Source organism: Melospiza georgiana, chromosome 10 (genome assembly GCF_028018845.1).
Source record: "Melospiza georgiana isolate bMelGeo1 chromosome 10, bMelGeo1.pri, whole genome shotgun sequence".
NCBI classification, from domain to species: domain Eukaryota; kingdom Metazoa; phylum Chordata; class Aves; order Passeriformes; family Passerellidae; genus Melospiza; species Melospiza georgiana.
This window is the reverse complement of record NC_080439.1, coordinates 9,493,469-9,510,415: the sequence shown is the minus strand read 5'-3', so window position 1 is coordinate 9,510,415 and position 16,947 is coordinate 9,493,469. Positions and strand designations below refer to the sequence as shown.

The following is a 16,947-nucleotide window of genomic DNA, read 5'->3' as shown; positions in this document are numbered from 1 at the left end:
CTTCTATTTACAGTTACTAAAACTCAGAAACCTGTATAACTGGCTTGAGAAAATACATCTCTGTTGGGTGAGACTTTCTCAAGGATGATTTCCAGTTTGTGGAGGTCTAAGCACTGATAGCAAAGAGGCCTTGGAATCTTTCTCTGTGGGACATTTAGGGCAAATTACTCCTCGTAAGACAAATTGCAGACTTGACAGCTACACAAGAACAGAGTCAGAAAAGAGCTGAATTACCTCTCAGTTTTTCTACATGCTGTGAGCCAGCTGTGATGTTTCTGCTGGAAAGGGAAAATATAAGTTGCTGCTCAAAGTAGGTGATTCCTGCCTGCTATATGAACATTTTTTTGTTTAATTAATATGGATTTATTTAAGTATCAAGAGAGTTTTCAAAGATGACTGTTTCTTGCTTTCTGACTACTGGACAATAACCCTTCAGGAATGGTGGTTGCCTTTTGGTGTTACTGCTCATGAGGGTGTCTTTTACAGCTACCACAGTCCATCCATTCTGGCTTTTAACTACAGAATCCTCCTAAACAAATTTTGATTAAGTGAAGAGGAGGGAGAGCAGTTAGAATTTACTCTGATTTAAGTGGCTAGTCATTATCACCAAAATTGGGAAGACAACTTACTTCAAGTACCACAGATGTATTTTTAATGCTTTTGCCTGAAAATCTCTGGCAGTTGTTACACTAAGCTCTGTTTTGAATTTGCATATGTTTTAAATTAAATATATATAAATAAATTTTGGAGGGACATGTTAGCTTTAGTACTTTCTGTTCTGCAGATGAAAAAAAACTAAGCCTTTTGCTATACATAATTTTAGTGTAACTGAAGAATGCTGAAAATATTAAAAATGAAAACAAAGCCCAAACTGAAAATTTTACTGTAAATGGAAACTACGGAAAAAATGGTGAGCTGGCTGCTTGATGTAAGAACTCCAGTACTTTGAGGAAATCAAATTGAGGAAATCAGATTTCTTTTCCCAAAGAGTCTGGAGCTGTCAGAAGTTTCTGATTTCCCAAATAACAGACTCTGGTGGCTTTTAGGGATTGTGAGAACCAATTATTTCTATTAATTTTGTACTCATACTAAAGTCTTGAGCATGTTTGAGAGAGTGCAGATTGGGACCTGTAATTGGCCATTAGTCCAATTAAATCATTTTGAGCTCAGCTAAACTGTGAATATGTGCAGGTGTAGCCAGTACTGTTGTCTCTGCTGTCTCTTAAATATTTGCTCTTATTTTCTTGTGAAGTAGCTGTTCTGTCTGTGATTTCTCTGCTTCCTGTGAACTACATTGGATGAGGGGAGGCTTTCACTGAAGGTTCCATGGTCATTGAAAAGGAGGCCTGTCATACAAATTATATGGATGTTCCAGGCATTGTGTATCCTGTTTTTCTTATGATCATTGATTTTGTGTTGTGTTATTTTGATTAAATAATTCATTTTCTTAGTATGAAAAGAAGAAAGGGCAGTTTTCAGTGAATAATCTGGCAACACTGAGCTTATGCATATGTAATGGAGATGAAATTCAAGTGGGTGAAATTCTGCCCATCCCTACAGTAAAGGGATAATTTCCTTACATGGAATTTTTAATTATGCCTTATGGAATAGACTTGTACATTGGTCTCTAGAGTGAGCAATTCTGCTTGTGTTTTACACACCCTTAGAGAGCAAGGAAAGTTCATATGTGGATACTCAGTCTCAGCAGAGGAATGTGTCTGTAGGAGGGAATGCAGTGAGCTTGTGTGCTGCTCTGTTTGCAGACATTTAAATTGAAACCAGTGAGCTTGTATCCCTCTGCTGCTTCCATTGTAGAGCATCAACCTACAAAGTTTTGTCTTCTTGCCAGAGCAAATCTTAGTGTAGTGTTTGTACAGAAATGGTTTTCTTATAAAGATATACTTTGAAGAGACTGAAGGTGATGAGAACTGAAGTCAGATACTTAAACTGATTTAGCTTTTATTTATTTCCCTCTTCCTTAGGCTACAGTTCTGCATGAGTCATTTGCCATGGAATGAAGTTGTGGTTGCCACCATGAGGTTGGGGTTAAAGTAGAGGAGACTTTGGAGGAGGGGAATTAATATAAATTTATAAGATATTGCTTGCATAAATAACAGAAAACAATAGTATTTATACCCTTTTACAGTGCAGTTATCTAGAATAATACATACAGTAATGCTGTAGGGACATGGCTGCCATTCCACTATACATAGCTGACTTGTTCTTCTGTTTTATCAACCTCATTCTCGGTGAGCAGCAACGTATCCAGCAGAATGGCCGATGATGCTTGGATGGGTGAGCTCCTCAGCCTCATTGGGCTCTGGTACATAATGGGGTTAATCCCATTTCTCATCCCATTCATGACAAACAGCTTGGAATTTTCTGCTACGGAACTTCTGAAAGAGATCCTGCTGGAGCGCTGCCGAAGGGCCTTGATAGGCTTTGTGGTCCGATAGTTGCAAGTGATGTACCTGCTGAAAGCCTCCCTAAATGTTTTGTTGAAGAGTGTATATACAAGAGGGTTCACTCCTGAGGATACATACCCTATCCAAACAAATATCTCCAAAAGCTTTTGAAAAACCTCCTGGTTGCAGGAGTTGCACAGAACTGAGCTGATGTTTGTTATGAAGAATGGGCACCACATCAGCAAGAAAAGAAAAAACACAATCCCCAGAACTTTTGACGCCCTTTGTTCATTGGTTATCGTTTGCATGGACTTCCTCCCAATGGTGGATGTCCTGCTGATAGGCATGTCACTGGACAAAGTCTGGTCCTTTCTGGAGCCGTTTAGCATGGCCACCTTTTCTGGTGAGGAGGCAGGTGTTGTGTCACGCTGAAAGACTGTGGACACTGCTGACCAGGTGAAGCGCTGGGGCGGCTTGTTGATCAAATAGGCCTTTTTGCGCAGCACTTGGATGGTCAGTAAATAAGTGACGATCATGATAGCGAGGGGAATGAAGAAGGAAGCCACTGATCCATACAGAATGAAGTCATGAAAACGATCAGGCGTCAGGAAACACGTGATGTTTGTAGAGTTGCCATTTCCATCCTCAATGCCCCTGATAGGGACAGGAATTGCAATGCCTGTAGGAGAACAAACAAGTGCTTCAGCAGAGGGTAATCGCTTGCAATCGCTTCACTGAGTCTGAAGCCTCGGGCTTTCTAAAGAAAGGTAATTCCTGAGCTCTGGAGCAGGCACGGGAACGCAACATGAAGTGTGGAGAGCATCACGTGGGTAATTGGGCAAACAGTACTTTGTAAGACTTGGCAGGCTGAGCTTTAACAGAGTGCCCTTTCTAAGGAGATTGGGCCTAACTCATAGAGATTGAGGAAGCAGTATGAAGTTGCCAACTTTTCAAGTGTAAAACACATGAATTGCTTTGACTCTGGTTATTAGAATTAGTATGGCTTTTCCTCTAGTGAAATATGTTTCCCTAATGCCATCTCCCCCTTTTTTTTTCTCTTCCCCAGAGTAACCTTTGCACTCTTTGAAGGGCAATTTTGTAAATACATAAATCTTGTCTTTCCCTCTTCTGTTAACCACATCAAGTGACTGGACACAGACAGCTGATTTTTTTCACCCTGCTCGACTCTTTCATATATACAAGTAGCTAAATAGTTGCCAGAATTATGCAGTGTGTGTTTGAGATGGATTTGTTGTTTTAAGTCTCCTGCATATTTAGGAGTGTTTAAATGAGTCTGGCTAGCTCTGTAATTCACCACTGGTTTAAAAAAATGTTAACAGTCTTGTCTTTTAAATGAATTTTTTATAACCACTAAATTACAGTCAGCACTTCATTTGCCAGCAGTCTGACATTACAACAAAAACAACAGGTTCCTTGCTGTCTGGTGAAGGTGATTTGTGCAGTTTTCTGATACCACTTAATGAGATATAGGGATTTACTGTATTCCTCTGCTACTAGGCTTACTGAAGTTGGTTTAAACCAGCAAGAGCAAAATGGGTTTCCCTTCAGCAACTTGATCCCTTTTCTAATTAGAAGCACACATTCAGATACAGAAAGCATTTAAAATAAAGATTGAACCAAATTAACCTTTGATTTGGAGAACCTAGCTCAACTGCAGACTAGTTTTATGTTAGATAAAAAGAAATTGAAAAGTACAGTGCTGTTTAATGGCAATAAATCACACATTAAAAGGTCAACTTGTGAGTGTCTTGTCATGCTAAGTTTTTTTTGGGGTGGAGGGGGGTGGGTTGGTGATAGAATAGAGATAGCATCTTTTCTCCTATCATCACAGCTCTTCCAGAATTTTTTTCAACTCAAATTTGGAGTTTGCCTTAGCCAAGAAGGTGGCTGTACCCATTCTCCTATGCATCACTGGACTTAATAATCCAGAATAATTTTGTTTGGTCTTGCACACAGAGCATACAGCACTAAGGCTGTCTGGAGCATGTATTAAATTATTTGAATTAAATGTTTTCACTTCCTTAGCTCATTTAACAGATTCATTTTTTAAGCATTAAAGACAGATTACATGCTACATGCGCATCACAGAGACACTGATATCATAGAAGTTTGTATGTTGGTATAAACTTCTTCATTTAAACTGTTCAAGGTTTGTTGTTTTGATTGTTTGGGGTTTTTTTGTTAGACATTAGCCTTTCTATATGCTGTCTCAGCCTTCAGTGTTAGCCTGGATGTTACCAGCCACTCAGTCATATCTTTGCTATAAATAATTAACCCTTTTGTACTTCCTTTATGCAGAATTTTACCAACATCTGTTCAAGGCTTAAAGTTGTGTTTGGGACAAAATATAGCACCATGGGAGCATGAAATCTTGCTTTCCCAGGAGACATGTGCATGCACTATCTGCATACTAATACTGTGCATGCAGATATTGTTTTCTGATTTTTGAGCTTTCAGGACCATGAAGAGGAGTGATGATTAATACTCTGACTCAATCCTTGGCCTTTCTGGTGAGCCTAATAAGGAGCAGTGGTTCAGGCAAATTTCTATGATGTAGCTATGTATGATCCAAGAGGTGGACTTTGACCAGCCTGAGTGTTATGGTCCTCCAATCAATAGTACTTGGCCAAATTTTCCATTTTCTCCACATTTCACCTATTGTTTTGGACATGAAAAGCTTCTGTGTTCCTTTTCCAGTCTCCAGGTCCCACATACCTATTGAGATGAGCCAAACCACGATGATTTTGATGATTGTTGTAGCCCATGAATTGTACTGGCTGGCCTGGATTGGCTTTTTTATGGCAATGTAGCGGTCCAGGGAGATGGCACAGAGGTGCATGATGGAAGCTGTGGAAAAGAGGACATCAAGGAACAGCCAGATAGGACACAAGGCAGTTGGTAAAGGCCAGGTATTGTCTGAAAGAGAACAAAAAACTCATTAGAATCTAAGCTTTTTGAGAACTTTCAGTGTGTCATTTTCCTGTGGCATCAGTATGTTTGAAAAGTTCATAGTACTACAGGAACTGAGCTTTGTCACTGCCTCAGATGGGTTCTGTCCTATATTGTAATTAGCTCCTAACTGGTATGGTTGTTGCCATCATATTCATCAGGCTACTGGTGTGCTATAAACCTTTCCCTGTCTTTCTGTCCTTTTGTGGCAAGGACTCTGGATTTAAAAGTTTATTTAAAATGGACCATGACTGGTTCTTGTGAGCCTACTAATAAATGATTATTTTCAGCTGTTTCTCATGGTAGAAGTTGATATATTAAATATATTTTCCTCCCTTGGAAACTTCTGCTGTACTCAATCAGTAAGTACATTATTAGTATTGCCAGGGAAATCAGTTCTTTGTTTAATGACGATTAGGGGGGGGAAATTGCATTTCTAATAAATCAGAAATTTATTGGTTTTAATTTCCTTGGTCAGCATAAATAGACCTGTGTGCTGAGAAGACAAAATGAGCTGGACTTTTGTAATGTTCAGTCTTATCAGTGTAGTAACATTGCAGTCATTTGAGATTTAAAACATTTTTTCGTAACGTGACTGATAGATGGAGATGATAACAGTGCTGCTTTGACTTGAATTATAAACTCCAGTGGATGGAAAATTTTATGAAAACAAACATAGCAAGTACTTGTCTGCACTCTACCTATGCTGGGAAACCTTCTGTGTTAAACAAAGAGAATGGATGGATGGAGCCCTGAACTGAACCTCAGCCATCCCCAAAGCAGACCACTCTAGGTGAGGATGACATAGGCAGTGAGGCAGAAGGGGAAGAGGCAGTTTGCTTTCAATTTATTAACCAGAAAATTTTAGTGTCTACCATCATTATTTCCTAAAATAGATTCTATCATTGAAATTATGCTTCAAAAAGCTTAGTCTATCAGACAGGTATGAGAAAGTTGTAATTAGTAAATTATCAAACATTTACTAATCTTTAGTTTTCATGCCTAGACTTTTAGCTGGCAGTAAGGTACCATGTGTTTCTGAAACAGATTTCCTTTAAAAAGAAAAAACAAAATGTATTGTGGCTTATGTAGCCAGCTGTAATTAAAAAAAAAAACAGTTAAAAGAAAGATGCCTTGAAATGTTTTTGCTCACTCCAGAAAACTGACAGCTTCTTTTGACTTTGTAATGAAGGATTAGTTCAGGTAAAACATGAACAATAGAAAGTGTGTTCTACAACTTGAAGGATTGCAGGTAACACAGCTGGATTTCAAGTGAACAGCTAATGCTTCTTTTGGATAGTACTCGCATTCCCTGGATTATAACTGCTTTGAGTTCTGGAGAATCCCAGTGTAAGAAGTCTTTCCTTTTTTAGCTAATTTACTGTTTGCGGAAGAAAATACTTTGCAACAAAAGGCCCTTTTGCTTCTTTGAAATAAAGATACATTTAAACACTGATCTGATACAAAGCAGTCTTGTATATTTTTTACTTGTAAGAGCTTTTGTGAGTTGACAAGTGGAACTGAAGAGAGAAAGCTTTCAATTTTCTTTATTTTTGTCTATTTTTGTACAGGGTGCAGAAGGCAGTAGGTTATTACATTCATGATTTGAGCATTATCTTCTGCTGCATTTATTCGTGTGTACGAGATGCTGGTTTTTGTCCAACAAAATCAAAGTAAACTTTAAATGCAATAACTGATAAGAACGGAAGATTATGGTTATTATTTAAATGAAACAAATATCACAAAACCGATACTTTAAAGTCCAGAAGAGTCACACAGTTATCTAGGATTTATTCTGTGGTGTATTTTGCTATAAGTTACTTTAATTTGTAGGTTACACCTAACAATCGAAGCTAGAAGCTGTGTCCATTGTTTGAGACAATGCTCTGGGCTGAGTTCTTGTGCTTTTCTGATGATGGTGGTGCTGTCTATCACTGTTGGCTTATTCTGTTCATTTAGGATTAGGGAAATAATGGCATATTAATTTCCTTTCATGGCTCAGAAAGCATCTCTGACCCTTGAACGTGATGGTGACCTGCTTGGTTGCTGTCCTGCTTTATAATTCAGAATGTAAAATGAAAATGTCCTGCCAAGTAGTGTTACAAAGCCATTAGCAGGTCATGCCCAGTTTGAACTGTTCTGATTCTCCTGCTATAGATCTACATTGTGGACGCAGACCAGAGCATTTACAGGGTAGAGATTCTCCCATTTTTCTTGGGAGCTAATAGGAATTGGATTTTTTTTTTAATGCCTCAGTTACCTGACAAAGATGCCTGCCTGAAAATTTGTCTGGTTTCTCCAGCTGTCAGGTAGTATAAGTTAAAAAGAAATTCCTTCTACCTACAGACCTTGCCTCAGATCCTCCCAGCACTGCAGCAGTGCCGCTGTCAAAGATTTTGCATATTTTGAGTCAAAATAAGACCAAATACATGCTTTAAAATTTGTCTTGCACCTTTAGAGTAGTAAAATGAACTTTTACTGCAACTGTCTGCCCTTGATTAATCTTTATTTAAGAAAAGTTTTATTTATAGGAAATACCTTAGAAATGTGTAATCCTTGAAACAAAGTACAGTATAGAAGAGCTGCTCTTGCTGTAAGCCAAAATGTTTTCAGAAAGCTTAAGAGAAAGCACAGCTTGTGTACATGTATAAGTATGATTGAGAGAAGTCTTTAAATAAACTTGGAAACCATTTATTCTTCTGTTCTAAGGGCTGTAGAAATATGTTACCTGTAAAGGGCCTTCTTGTTGTTATATAATGATGCATTTGCCAAGATGGAAATGGAAATATTTTCAGTCACCATCTCCTTTAAGCCTAAGCTTCAATCTTCACCCTGGTGTGTGTGTCTGCAGCTGCATGTGCAGTGCTCACCCTCGTGTGCTTGGCTCCCTGGGCTGCCAAGGCCTGATGTCTCCAGGCTGTTCTCTAGGATTTTTAATCAAAGTGTTTTTTTCAATTAGGCTTACTTTCTGATAAACCCTTAATGTCTTTGGATTTGAGGTTGTGGAGAGTAGTCCCCAATTAAAGTTTTCTCTGGCAGTTTGCACAAGCAAGAAGGAAAATTTGTTGTGGTTATCATCAGTAATGGGGAAAGATTAGGACTGGTTGCTTGTGATTGATTAAAATAATGGTTTGCAACCTAGGATAATGAACATTGCTTTCTGATTTTAAGTGGATGATTATTAGGAGGAGAGACTGTATTTTAAAAAATGGTACATGTGTTGTCTTCAAGTAGCCCATTGGCCACCAAGCTGTGGACACCAGACTTCTTCCTGCTACAGGCCTTGCAAATGGGAGAATCTCTCAAGTTTGTTTGCCAATTTCACTATTCAGTGAATTTCAGTAGTTCTGAGTGTTAGAAATTTGGGTAACTGTTTTGAAAGCTAGATTTTAGAGAATGCAGTTATCTCCTAGTGGGCCCTCTTTTTTTTTTTTTTAAGAAATGAGAAATATTTAGCAGTCTATAAAAGCTATGAAATGTTTATGTGTTCTGACACTCACATTCCAAAATTAAAATTGTTGTGTATGCTTGTACCAGAGTACATTTTGGTTGTTCTGCTGAGAATAAATAAAGTACTGCTCATGGCATTACACCTGCAAGTGAGTTTACAGATTCATTTATTTACTTATTTTTAAAAGGGGCAGCTCTTTATTATAGATACAGTCCATTTCTGAAGATTTTTTGTGAGGGTTCTGTCAGGGTGTGGAGCCAATGCCTGTAGCAGATTTTGATTTTGAACACCCTGTGACACATTAGTTTGTACAGTCAGGATCTCAATGTGACTGCACTTCTGTTCACACCTTTTCCTTCAAATCTTCTCCGCATAATTAGATATCAATCCCAAATCGGAAGCATAATATTTGTACTCTATATCTAGAAGCTGCACCCTGCTCTTTCATTATTATTCCATTTTATGGAAACATTCCTGTGTGGAGGTGCCAGGAGACTGGATTTAGTTTGCTGTCTGGCTGTCAATGACTTCTTTGTTCACGTAGTTGTCTGGCTAATGTAGCTTCAAGATTTAAACTTGTTATGTATTTAATGCCAGTTCTATCTTCATTCCAGTAACTCCTCATGTTTTGCTCATGCTTTGAACTTCTATAAACACTTCAGCATCTTCTCCCAGTTGGTGAAGAGGCAGAGCAGTTTTTCTGGTTGGCTGCCAAATAGAGACTTCTGTGCAAGAAATTTCAGTTTTAACCACTGTTGTGTGGAAGGCGGGTTGTGGTCTTAATTAATTATAATTGATTTTACTACTTTCTGGTAAATTTCCTGCACCATGAAAGACATTTTTGTTTGACTTTTGAAATAAGATTCCTAGCATGCTTTAAACTGTTGTAACCAGGGTTTAGCAGTGGATTAATTGAGAGATTAAGGAGCAATAGAGTCCTTATGAAGTTATAAAGGAAAGATTTGTTAGTCTAGCAGAATGAAAATAATAATAAAATCCAAAACAAGAAAACTCCACCACTACCAAAAACCTACTCCACAAAATCGAGGATTTGCCTTCCCTTTATATTGATTGCTAGTAAATACTAGTAGTTTTTATGTCTAGTAGCTTTATTGTTGTTAGTGATGAGACCTGTGGCAGGCACTAAGCAGTTAGAGCATCCATGTGTAAGTATGGAAATGCATATCTGCTGCTTGCCTCCCACATACATGTTTTCTATAAGTCACTGATTTTTTTTGGAGTTAGAAATCACTGTCTCAGTTATGTACATTCAGTTTTCTTTTTAGAAACTATTACTTTGGGAAAAAAAAATCCCAAATCCCTTTTCTATGATCTCAATGCTGAATTCTGACCTCCTGTTCACAATTCTGTTTAGGGAAAAGAAGTCTGTAACACACAGAAATTCTCAAGGCATTTAATGAATGAATAAACAGATTTGTTAATAAAGTGATACCAGTTTTCTGTACAGAAATTACTGATGGCCTTTCTGAAATATAGTTTGATTGTGTTTGCCTGTTGCTTAGGCAACTCTTAGAGTCTAGCCTAGGAAAAATGAACTCCTGCAGCCTTTCTTAGGACCCAGTGTATCTTAAAGGTAATTCTATAAATCATTAAGTTTCTTGAAAAACCTGTCTCACTGATTTTTTTTCCATTTATGATATGAAAAGAAACAAATTAAAATGTTTTCTTAAAGAAATTTTAGCGGTTAAAGAGAGAGACTTTCCCATGGAGTTGCCTCTAATTAGTTGTCAGAAGCAGTATCTGAAATAAAGCTGTGTGTGAGGGGCTGTGGAAAAATCATGCTTGTTCTGTAAAGACTAATGAGAAAGAAAATGTCACATCCAATGTTTGTTCATGTGAAAAAGACCTATTTTATTTCATATGAAGCAGACTAAATGACAAATACGTATCTCAAACATTAGATACATGGATTGAGGCTTCCTTGGCTTGACAGATGATTTACTTGTGATGTCTTATGAACCTGTGGCTTTCCCCAGGGTGGGAGGAAATCAGTTTCTCTGAAAGCAGTGCTGATTAAGTTTGTCGTCACTGACAGTGCCAGGAACCAACTCTGACTGACCATGTAAATATGTGACTGCTCATTGAGTCAATACTCAGGTAAAATCAGATACATTACTCATAGACAGTTCAAAAAATACCTCTTCAGTGGGCTAAACACATACCTAGCCCAGATTTCAAGTTTTTTAAGAGAATACCGTCTGCAATTAGTGTAATATAATATAACAAATACCAGCATTGTGCTAATGTTGTTAAAAATTATATTACACTGTACAAATTCCCTGTGCTTCAGCTCATATTTGAATATTTTTAAGTCTTGGATGATTTTTGAATGGTTTGTTTCATAGGAAGGAATATCCACATAGTTGTACTTCCCATAAAGACATTAGGCTGTATTAAGGTGAGAGGAAGAGAAGATTTAGCATCCCTCATCCAAGTGATTTTTAAAATTGTAATGCTGGAAAGCAAACAACTTTTCTGTTTAAATTAGGCCTCCCAAAATTGTACCCCATATGCAAACCTGATAAAACAAACACGCTGCACTTACCAAATAATATCATGAGAAGAGCAATTGGCATCACAAACAGACCCACGAGCAAATCTGCCACCGCCAAGGATGTCAGAAAGTAGTTGGTAGCATATTGCAACTTCTTCTCCAGGGACACTGCCAGAATGACAAGTATGTTCCCCCCAATGGTGGGGATTATCAGCAGGAGGATCAGCAGTGCTGCCCAGTGCACTTTGTTTCCTTGTTCCTCACTTGGGTAGTCCTGCTTGGGTGCTCCTGTTACTGAGAGAGGCGACAGAGATCCATTGCCAGCTGCAGGTCCGTTCAGGGAGTGTAAAGGATGGGACATTTTTGTGTGCAGAGGAATGTCTTCAGGGGCTGTGTTTTGCGCAGGAGTTGCATACGGTGTAAGAGTTCTCTGTTCCTCTCTGGTCCAGGATGGTCCTGAAGATAGGCCAGCATGGTCAGTATAGTGAACTGGTCATCTGCTATTTTGAGATATTGTTACCATGTCCGAGCTGGTATCCAGTTTTTTTATTCTTTGCCTTGCTGGGTGCAAAAGAGTTTTAAAAATGCAAGTCCTGTCTTGTGTCCATCTCTGGTTGGTGGGGTTCAGGGCTCTGGTCTCCCCTTTATAGCGATGTTCAGATTTCAGATGATTAAAAGGAAAAAATCAGTAGCTGTCAAAAATAAGCAGTGCATTAGCTTCCTCTTTTTTTTCTTTTTTTTTTCTGCAGCAGTAAAGAGTGATAGATGAATCTGAATGCAAAACAATTCCCTTTAGGTGCAGTCTATGTAGATTTGCTCCTTCTGAGTACAAACTGATGCAGAGGCAGATGCTCGAGTTGTGTATGTGCAACTCCTCCTCTCCTGAGTGTCTCGTCTCCAGCAGCATGTGCGTAGGCAGACAGCAGTTCCCATATTTCCCCTTATTAAGAATCCTATTTCTCCTCAGAGGGTAACCCCAAAAATATCTTCAGAAATTATGTATGAGGTTTCCGTTTTAATCTCAGCGCTTCCTAATTTATCAGGTGAGGGTCAGGAAGCTGCAGACAATAAAACACTGCTGACAGTCTCAAGGGGACCATAGAGATTTATCGAACTGAGACATCTAAATTTACTCCTTACTTGAAGGGGTCGGGGTGAGTAAAATGCTTGTTTTTGTAATCTGAGCAAGGCTTTTATTAAGCACAGCCCGTTCGCTCCTCTTTTTCTCTGTCTCTGTCAACTCTGCTAAAGAATTAAGGCTTGCATTTCCCCCTTCAAGCAGAGACTCAAACAGCTGTCCCCATATTAAGCTGAACAGATGCTCAGTTACTGAGATCTGATGTGTTGCAGTTTTCAGGTGAAGAAAGCCTTACCTCTTTCTCTTGCATTTTAGTAGAATTCACTTTGCATCCAGGAAGATCCTTTATAATTTTCTTTTTCATCATATGGTGGAAGTTGAGGTTTTTCACTACTTTCTGGAAAACAAGTTGTTCATTTGCTTTTGCCTTCTATAATATTTCTGAAGCTTGTCTCTTTGTGTGCTTTTTTTTGTAACACATTTCTTGTATCACATTTCTTCTAGATTAAAACTTTCTATTTTGGGAAGACTATATTTCTTTTCATCCAGGTATTTTCTCCAACTCTGAAATGGAGGAAAATAATAATTCTTACCACATGTAAAAAAGGATAGAAATAAGGTTGTGTTCACTTTTGCTGTCCTTTAACTTCCATTCTTTGCTGATTGTACTGAGATGATCAGCAGAGTCTGTGTGCAGTTCTCTCTTTGCTCACAAGTAAAGCTCGCAGTTTGCTGCTACCCCTGTTCCTTGAGTGACTCCTTCCAGTGTATCCAGCTGCAGTGTTTGGAAAGCAGGGAAGGGAGTGGGTGGGGGGTTTGGCTGGAAATGGGACAGTGAGGGTTAATTGATTCACTGCTCCAGCACTCCCTGAGTGTGTACTCCCTGGAGCTGGATCAGCATGTGCAGGTCCTGGAAATGACCCTTCCCACTGCAGCATTCTGTCTGTGCGCCGCAGCGTGTCTGTCTGTCTGTCTGTCTGTCTGCTGCTCGCTCTCTAGGCTCTCTTGCTCACTTGCTTTCTGGGTGGAAGCACAGTTAACTCTAAAAAGTTCTACAGGCCTGTAAACACTCCAGGTTTTTCCTTGCCTAACTTTATAAAACTATTGTCTAGCACAGTTACTTTAAGTCTGTGTGCTGTTACTTTAAACCTTTCCTTCTGCAGCTGCTTTTTATTATCCTGAGTGTTCTCTTTTGTTACCTTCCAACTTTCAGTCAGATGTGTGTATAGCCTCAGTGTCATCTTATAGTTCTGCATTAAAATGGAAATGGAGTTCACTTCCAAGGACATTAGCTGCAAAATTGGGTAATAAGTCCTTGACTAAGGCCAGAAGAGACCATGAGATCATGGTTTGACCCTCTGTATGACACCAGCCATTACATTCCATGAATTGCTAGTGCTTACCAGCCTTGAGCTGGAAATCAGGTCCTCAGTGAACTGTGCATCAATTTATATTTCTTTTAAAAAGAAAAAATAAATGTTTCTGGAATGCAGGTAATGTGGGGTCAAAGAGAGAAGGCTGCTGTCAGAAATTAACAGAAATACTTAGTATATTGAGATCATACCACGCAATTTTCAGTAGCTTCTACTTGTTCCTTACTTTTCCTGTTTAAAGGAAACTGTCAATAAGATTCCATGCTGTGTTTATTTACATTTGAGAGCTGATTTCTTTATTCATCAGAAAAGTATATATTACAAAAATAAAAATTAATCCAGCTATGGTAATACTGTTTCCTTATCTGGCCACCTCTCTGTTGTCACCACTGACCGTACTGAGAGAGCAGAGCACATGAAAGCATATAAAAAGTGGAAATTGAGACAGGACAATACCTTATTTGGTTAATGGGCATTTGGATCCAGTTTTTCTTAAGCTCCACTATGTCTAATCAAGTTCTGGTTTATATTTTAAAAATCTTGAAGGATATCCTGACATTAATCTAGGTGTACTTGAAGTTTTTACTGCAGATTGTTCTGATGAAAGCTAATGAATACATTTTTATCTAATTGAAAAGGAAATTATTCTTAAAATACAGATAAAACCAATTATCTTAGGAACTTGCGGAAGATGATACAAGTTTAGTGGTAGATTGGCTTGCAAGCATTTTTACCTCTTTGGTGCATTGTTTAATTTCAGAGAGATGAAAAACATACCTGCCATTTATGATGTTTTCTGAACTTTACCAGGTTTGAATCAGTTGAGAAACACATCCTGCTCTATATCTGTTACAGACCTGCAGCAGGTTCTTCACTGTGTCTTCTGGGCAGGCTTTTTGTGCAGGCCACTGTCCTGCCCCATATCCAGATGTGTTAATGATGGTAAACTTTAAATCTTGCTAGACCCCACTCCTGGTCCAGTGTAAACTGAATATTTGAACCATAAATAGATATTATTTTTATTTCCCATCCCTTGGTGTTACTTCTGTTTTCAAGCTGCCAGTGTGATTTTATAGAGCCATGTCCCCATCAGATATAAGCTGTCTCTGGTGAGTGCTGTTCAGTCAGTACATATCATTCAAGTTCACTTGTTGTGCTGTACATGAGATAGTTGCAGGAAATTCCTGGTTTGGGAATAGCTGGGATCATTTTTGTCCAGAGAGAGAGACTGAATGTTTAGTCTACACTGAATATAGCAGTTTGTTGCATTTTTTCTCTGCAAGTTTTCTGTTTTCTATATATTTCCCTTTCTGTTGCACATTCCCTCCTTCAGAAATGACCACAAACTGTGCAGTTAGTATCTGCATTTCTACTTTGTTAACTCATTAATGGATGAAATGAAACTTCTGTTAAGCTTTTTTTTTTTTTTATAATTGCCACTACACCACTAAAACAGCTTGTGGAAATAGTTCTGTATAAAATGATTAATTCATGACCAATAGTTTAAAAATGTTATAAATATTTAGAATCTTTTGAAATATGACTGAGGACGCTTAATGAGGAATTTAGAAGATATATTTGACATTGCTCTTCAATTCTCTGATGTTTCATTTTTCAATGAGTTGTATAGTCCTTAAATATTTAGACTAAAATGTAAGTGCATGTTAGTGATGCTTCAGATGCTTCCAGTTTTAGTCTCAATCATGAGACCAGTGTGATGGGTTTTTTCAGTATTCTGTATCTTTACTTACTGATGCTACCATATACTTACATATATATAATTTCATGTTTAAAAATTGCTGAAATATAAAGAAAAGTGGCAGTAATGCATTAACCTTGAAGATGTGCAGCTTACAGGATTGGAGACAAGCTACTCAAAGGATGAGGTTTTAACAGGTCTGTGATCTAAGACACTTGAATTGGAATGTGCTCCAAGTTATGGCAGTCTGAGCTTTTAGTTTATCTTGTTGCATGCCTCCTGGGGAAAAAAGATTACAGTGGATTGTTAAGAGCCAATGTGGCTCACTGTGATCCTCAACTTTCAGTAGCCCAATAGGGCTCTTGAAGGCAAAGCCTAGTGAGAGCTATATCTGCAGATGTTGCAATTGTGAAGACTTTCAGAAAAAAAACAGTTTAGGTCAACACCAAAAGGAATCTGACCACCTTCTGTGTCCAGCTGACCTGGGAGGGTTTTTTCATATTAGTCTGTCTAAACAATCAACATCCTGGTTTTCATTCTGTTGATTTTTGCACTGGAGGCTTAAGAAAAGTTTTCTTTCATCTCTCTTTGGAAGTAATGATGAATTCAAAATTATTTTAGCTTCTAAGTAGCCTAGAATTTCTGAGAAACCAAAGTTTCAGCTTTTTATGGAAAGAATATGACATTTTTTTTTTAATATATGTCCTTATATATATGCAAGAAATAACAGCCCCAGAAAGGAGTTCAGAATTGAGGCTAAGGCAGCTGGGCTGGAGTCAAGCAGCTCCTCTGTGTTTTCACTGGTTCTAGTTTTTGGGAAGATTCAAAATCCATAGTGTGGGGTGTTTGTTTCTTGCAGAGGTTTTAAGAGCAACCAGTTGGTGAGTAAAACTAATAAAATGCCAGCTGTTATGTTTTGCTGAGAATCTCATATTGCTGTCTTGGTACATCTTTATTTTTCTTTATGATTTTGTTTGACTTCTGAAACAAACCAAGCTGGATCTTGGAGGAAGTCCTTCATCTGCAGCCCATTTATCACAGCAGTAAAACTGATCCTGATGTAGGGTGGAAACAAAACTGTAGCTTACTACACTGTTGAAGTTCCATGGAAGAAACTTCTTGAGATTTTTGGCTTCTTTATTCGTTTAGTTTCCTAGTAACAGAACAAAGTTGAAGCTAGTTATGATGTTGGTTTTTTTTGTGTACAGGTCTGGGTTCACTGACGTCTGTGGTTTCATGGCTTATGTAGGAGCAGCTGAGCAATTTTCAGATAAAATGAAGGAAATAATTGGGCCATTTTTTTGTCATCATTTTGCTGTTGTAGTAAAATGTAATTGCAAAAGCACACTGCTTGAGTAAAACCAGTGTTAGGAAAAAAGGAAGGAACCAGTGCATTAAAGATAATTTGGTTTTCAAAAATAGACATTGCCTATCTTTTAAGATACACAGTCCAGTT

At 38.2% G+C, this 16,947-nt stretch overlaps 2 protein-coding genes across 2 annotated transcripts in view; one reads left to right on the top strand and one right to left on the bottom strand.

The window, feature by feature from the left end:
* The window catches only part of PSMD1 (proteasome 26S subunit, non-ATPase 1), a 65,668-nt gene that overhangs the window by 22,592 nt on the left and 26,129 nt on the right, over positions 1–16,947 (top strand). The window lies entirely within an intron of this gene.
* HTR2B (5-hydroxytryptamine receptor 2B) lies at positions 2,016–11,898 on the bottom strand. The gene is made up of 3 exons (XM_058031036.1): positions 11,393–11,898; positions 5,142–5,342; positions 2,016–3,084 (listed from the first exon to the last, which is right to left on the bottom strand). Exons 1-3 carry the CDS (start codon positions 11,700–11,702, stop codon positions 2,204–2,206), a joined length of 1,392 nt encoding a protein of 463 aa, XP_057887019.1. The 5' UTR covers positions 11,703–11,898; the 3' UTR covers positions 2,016–2,203.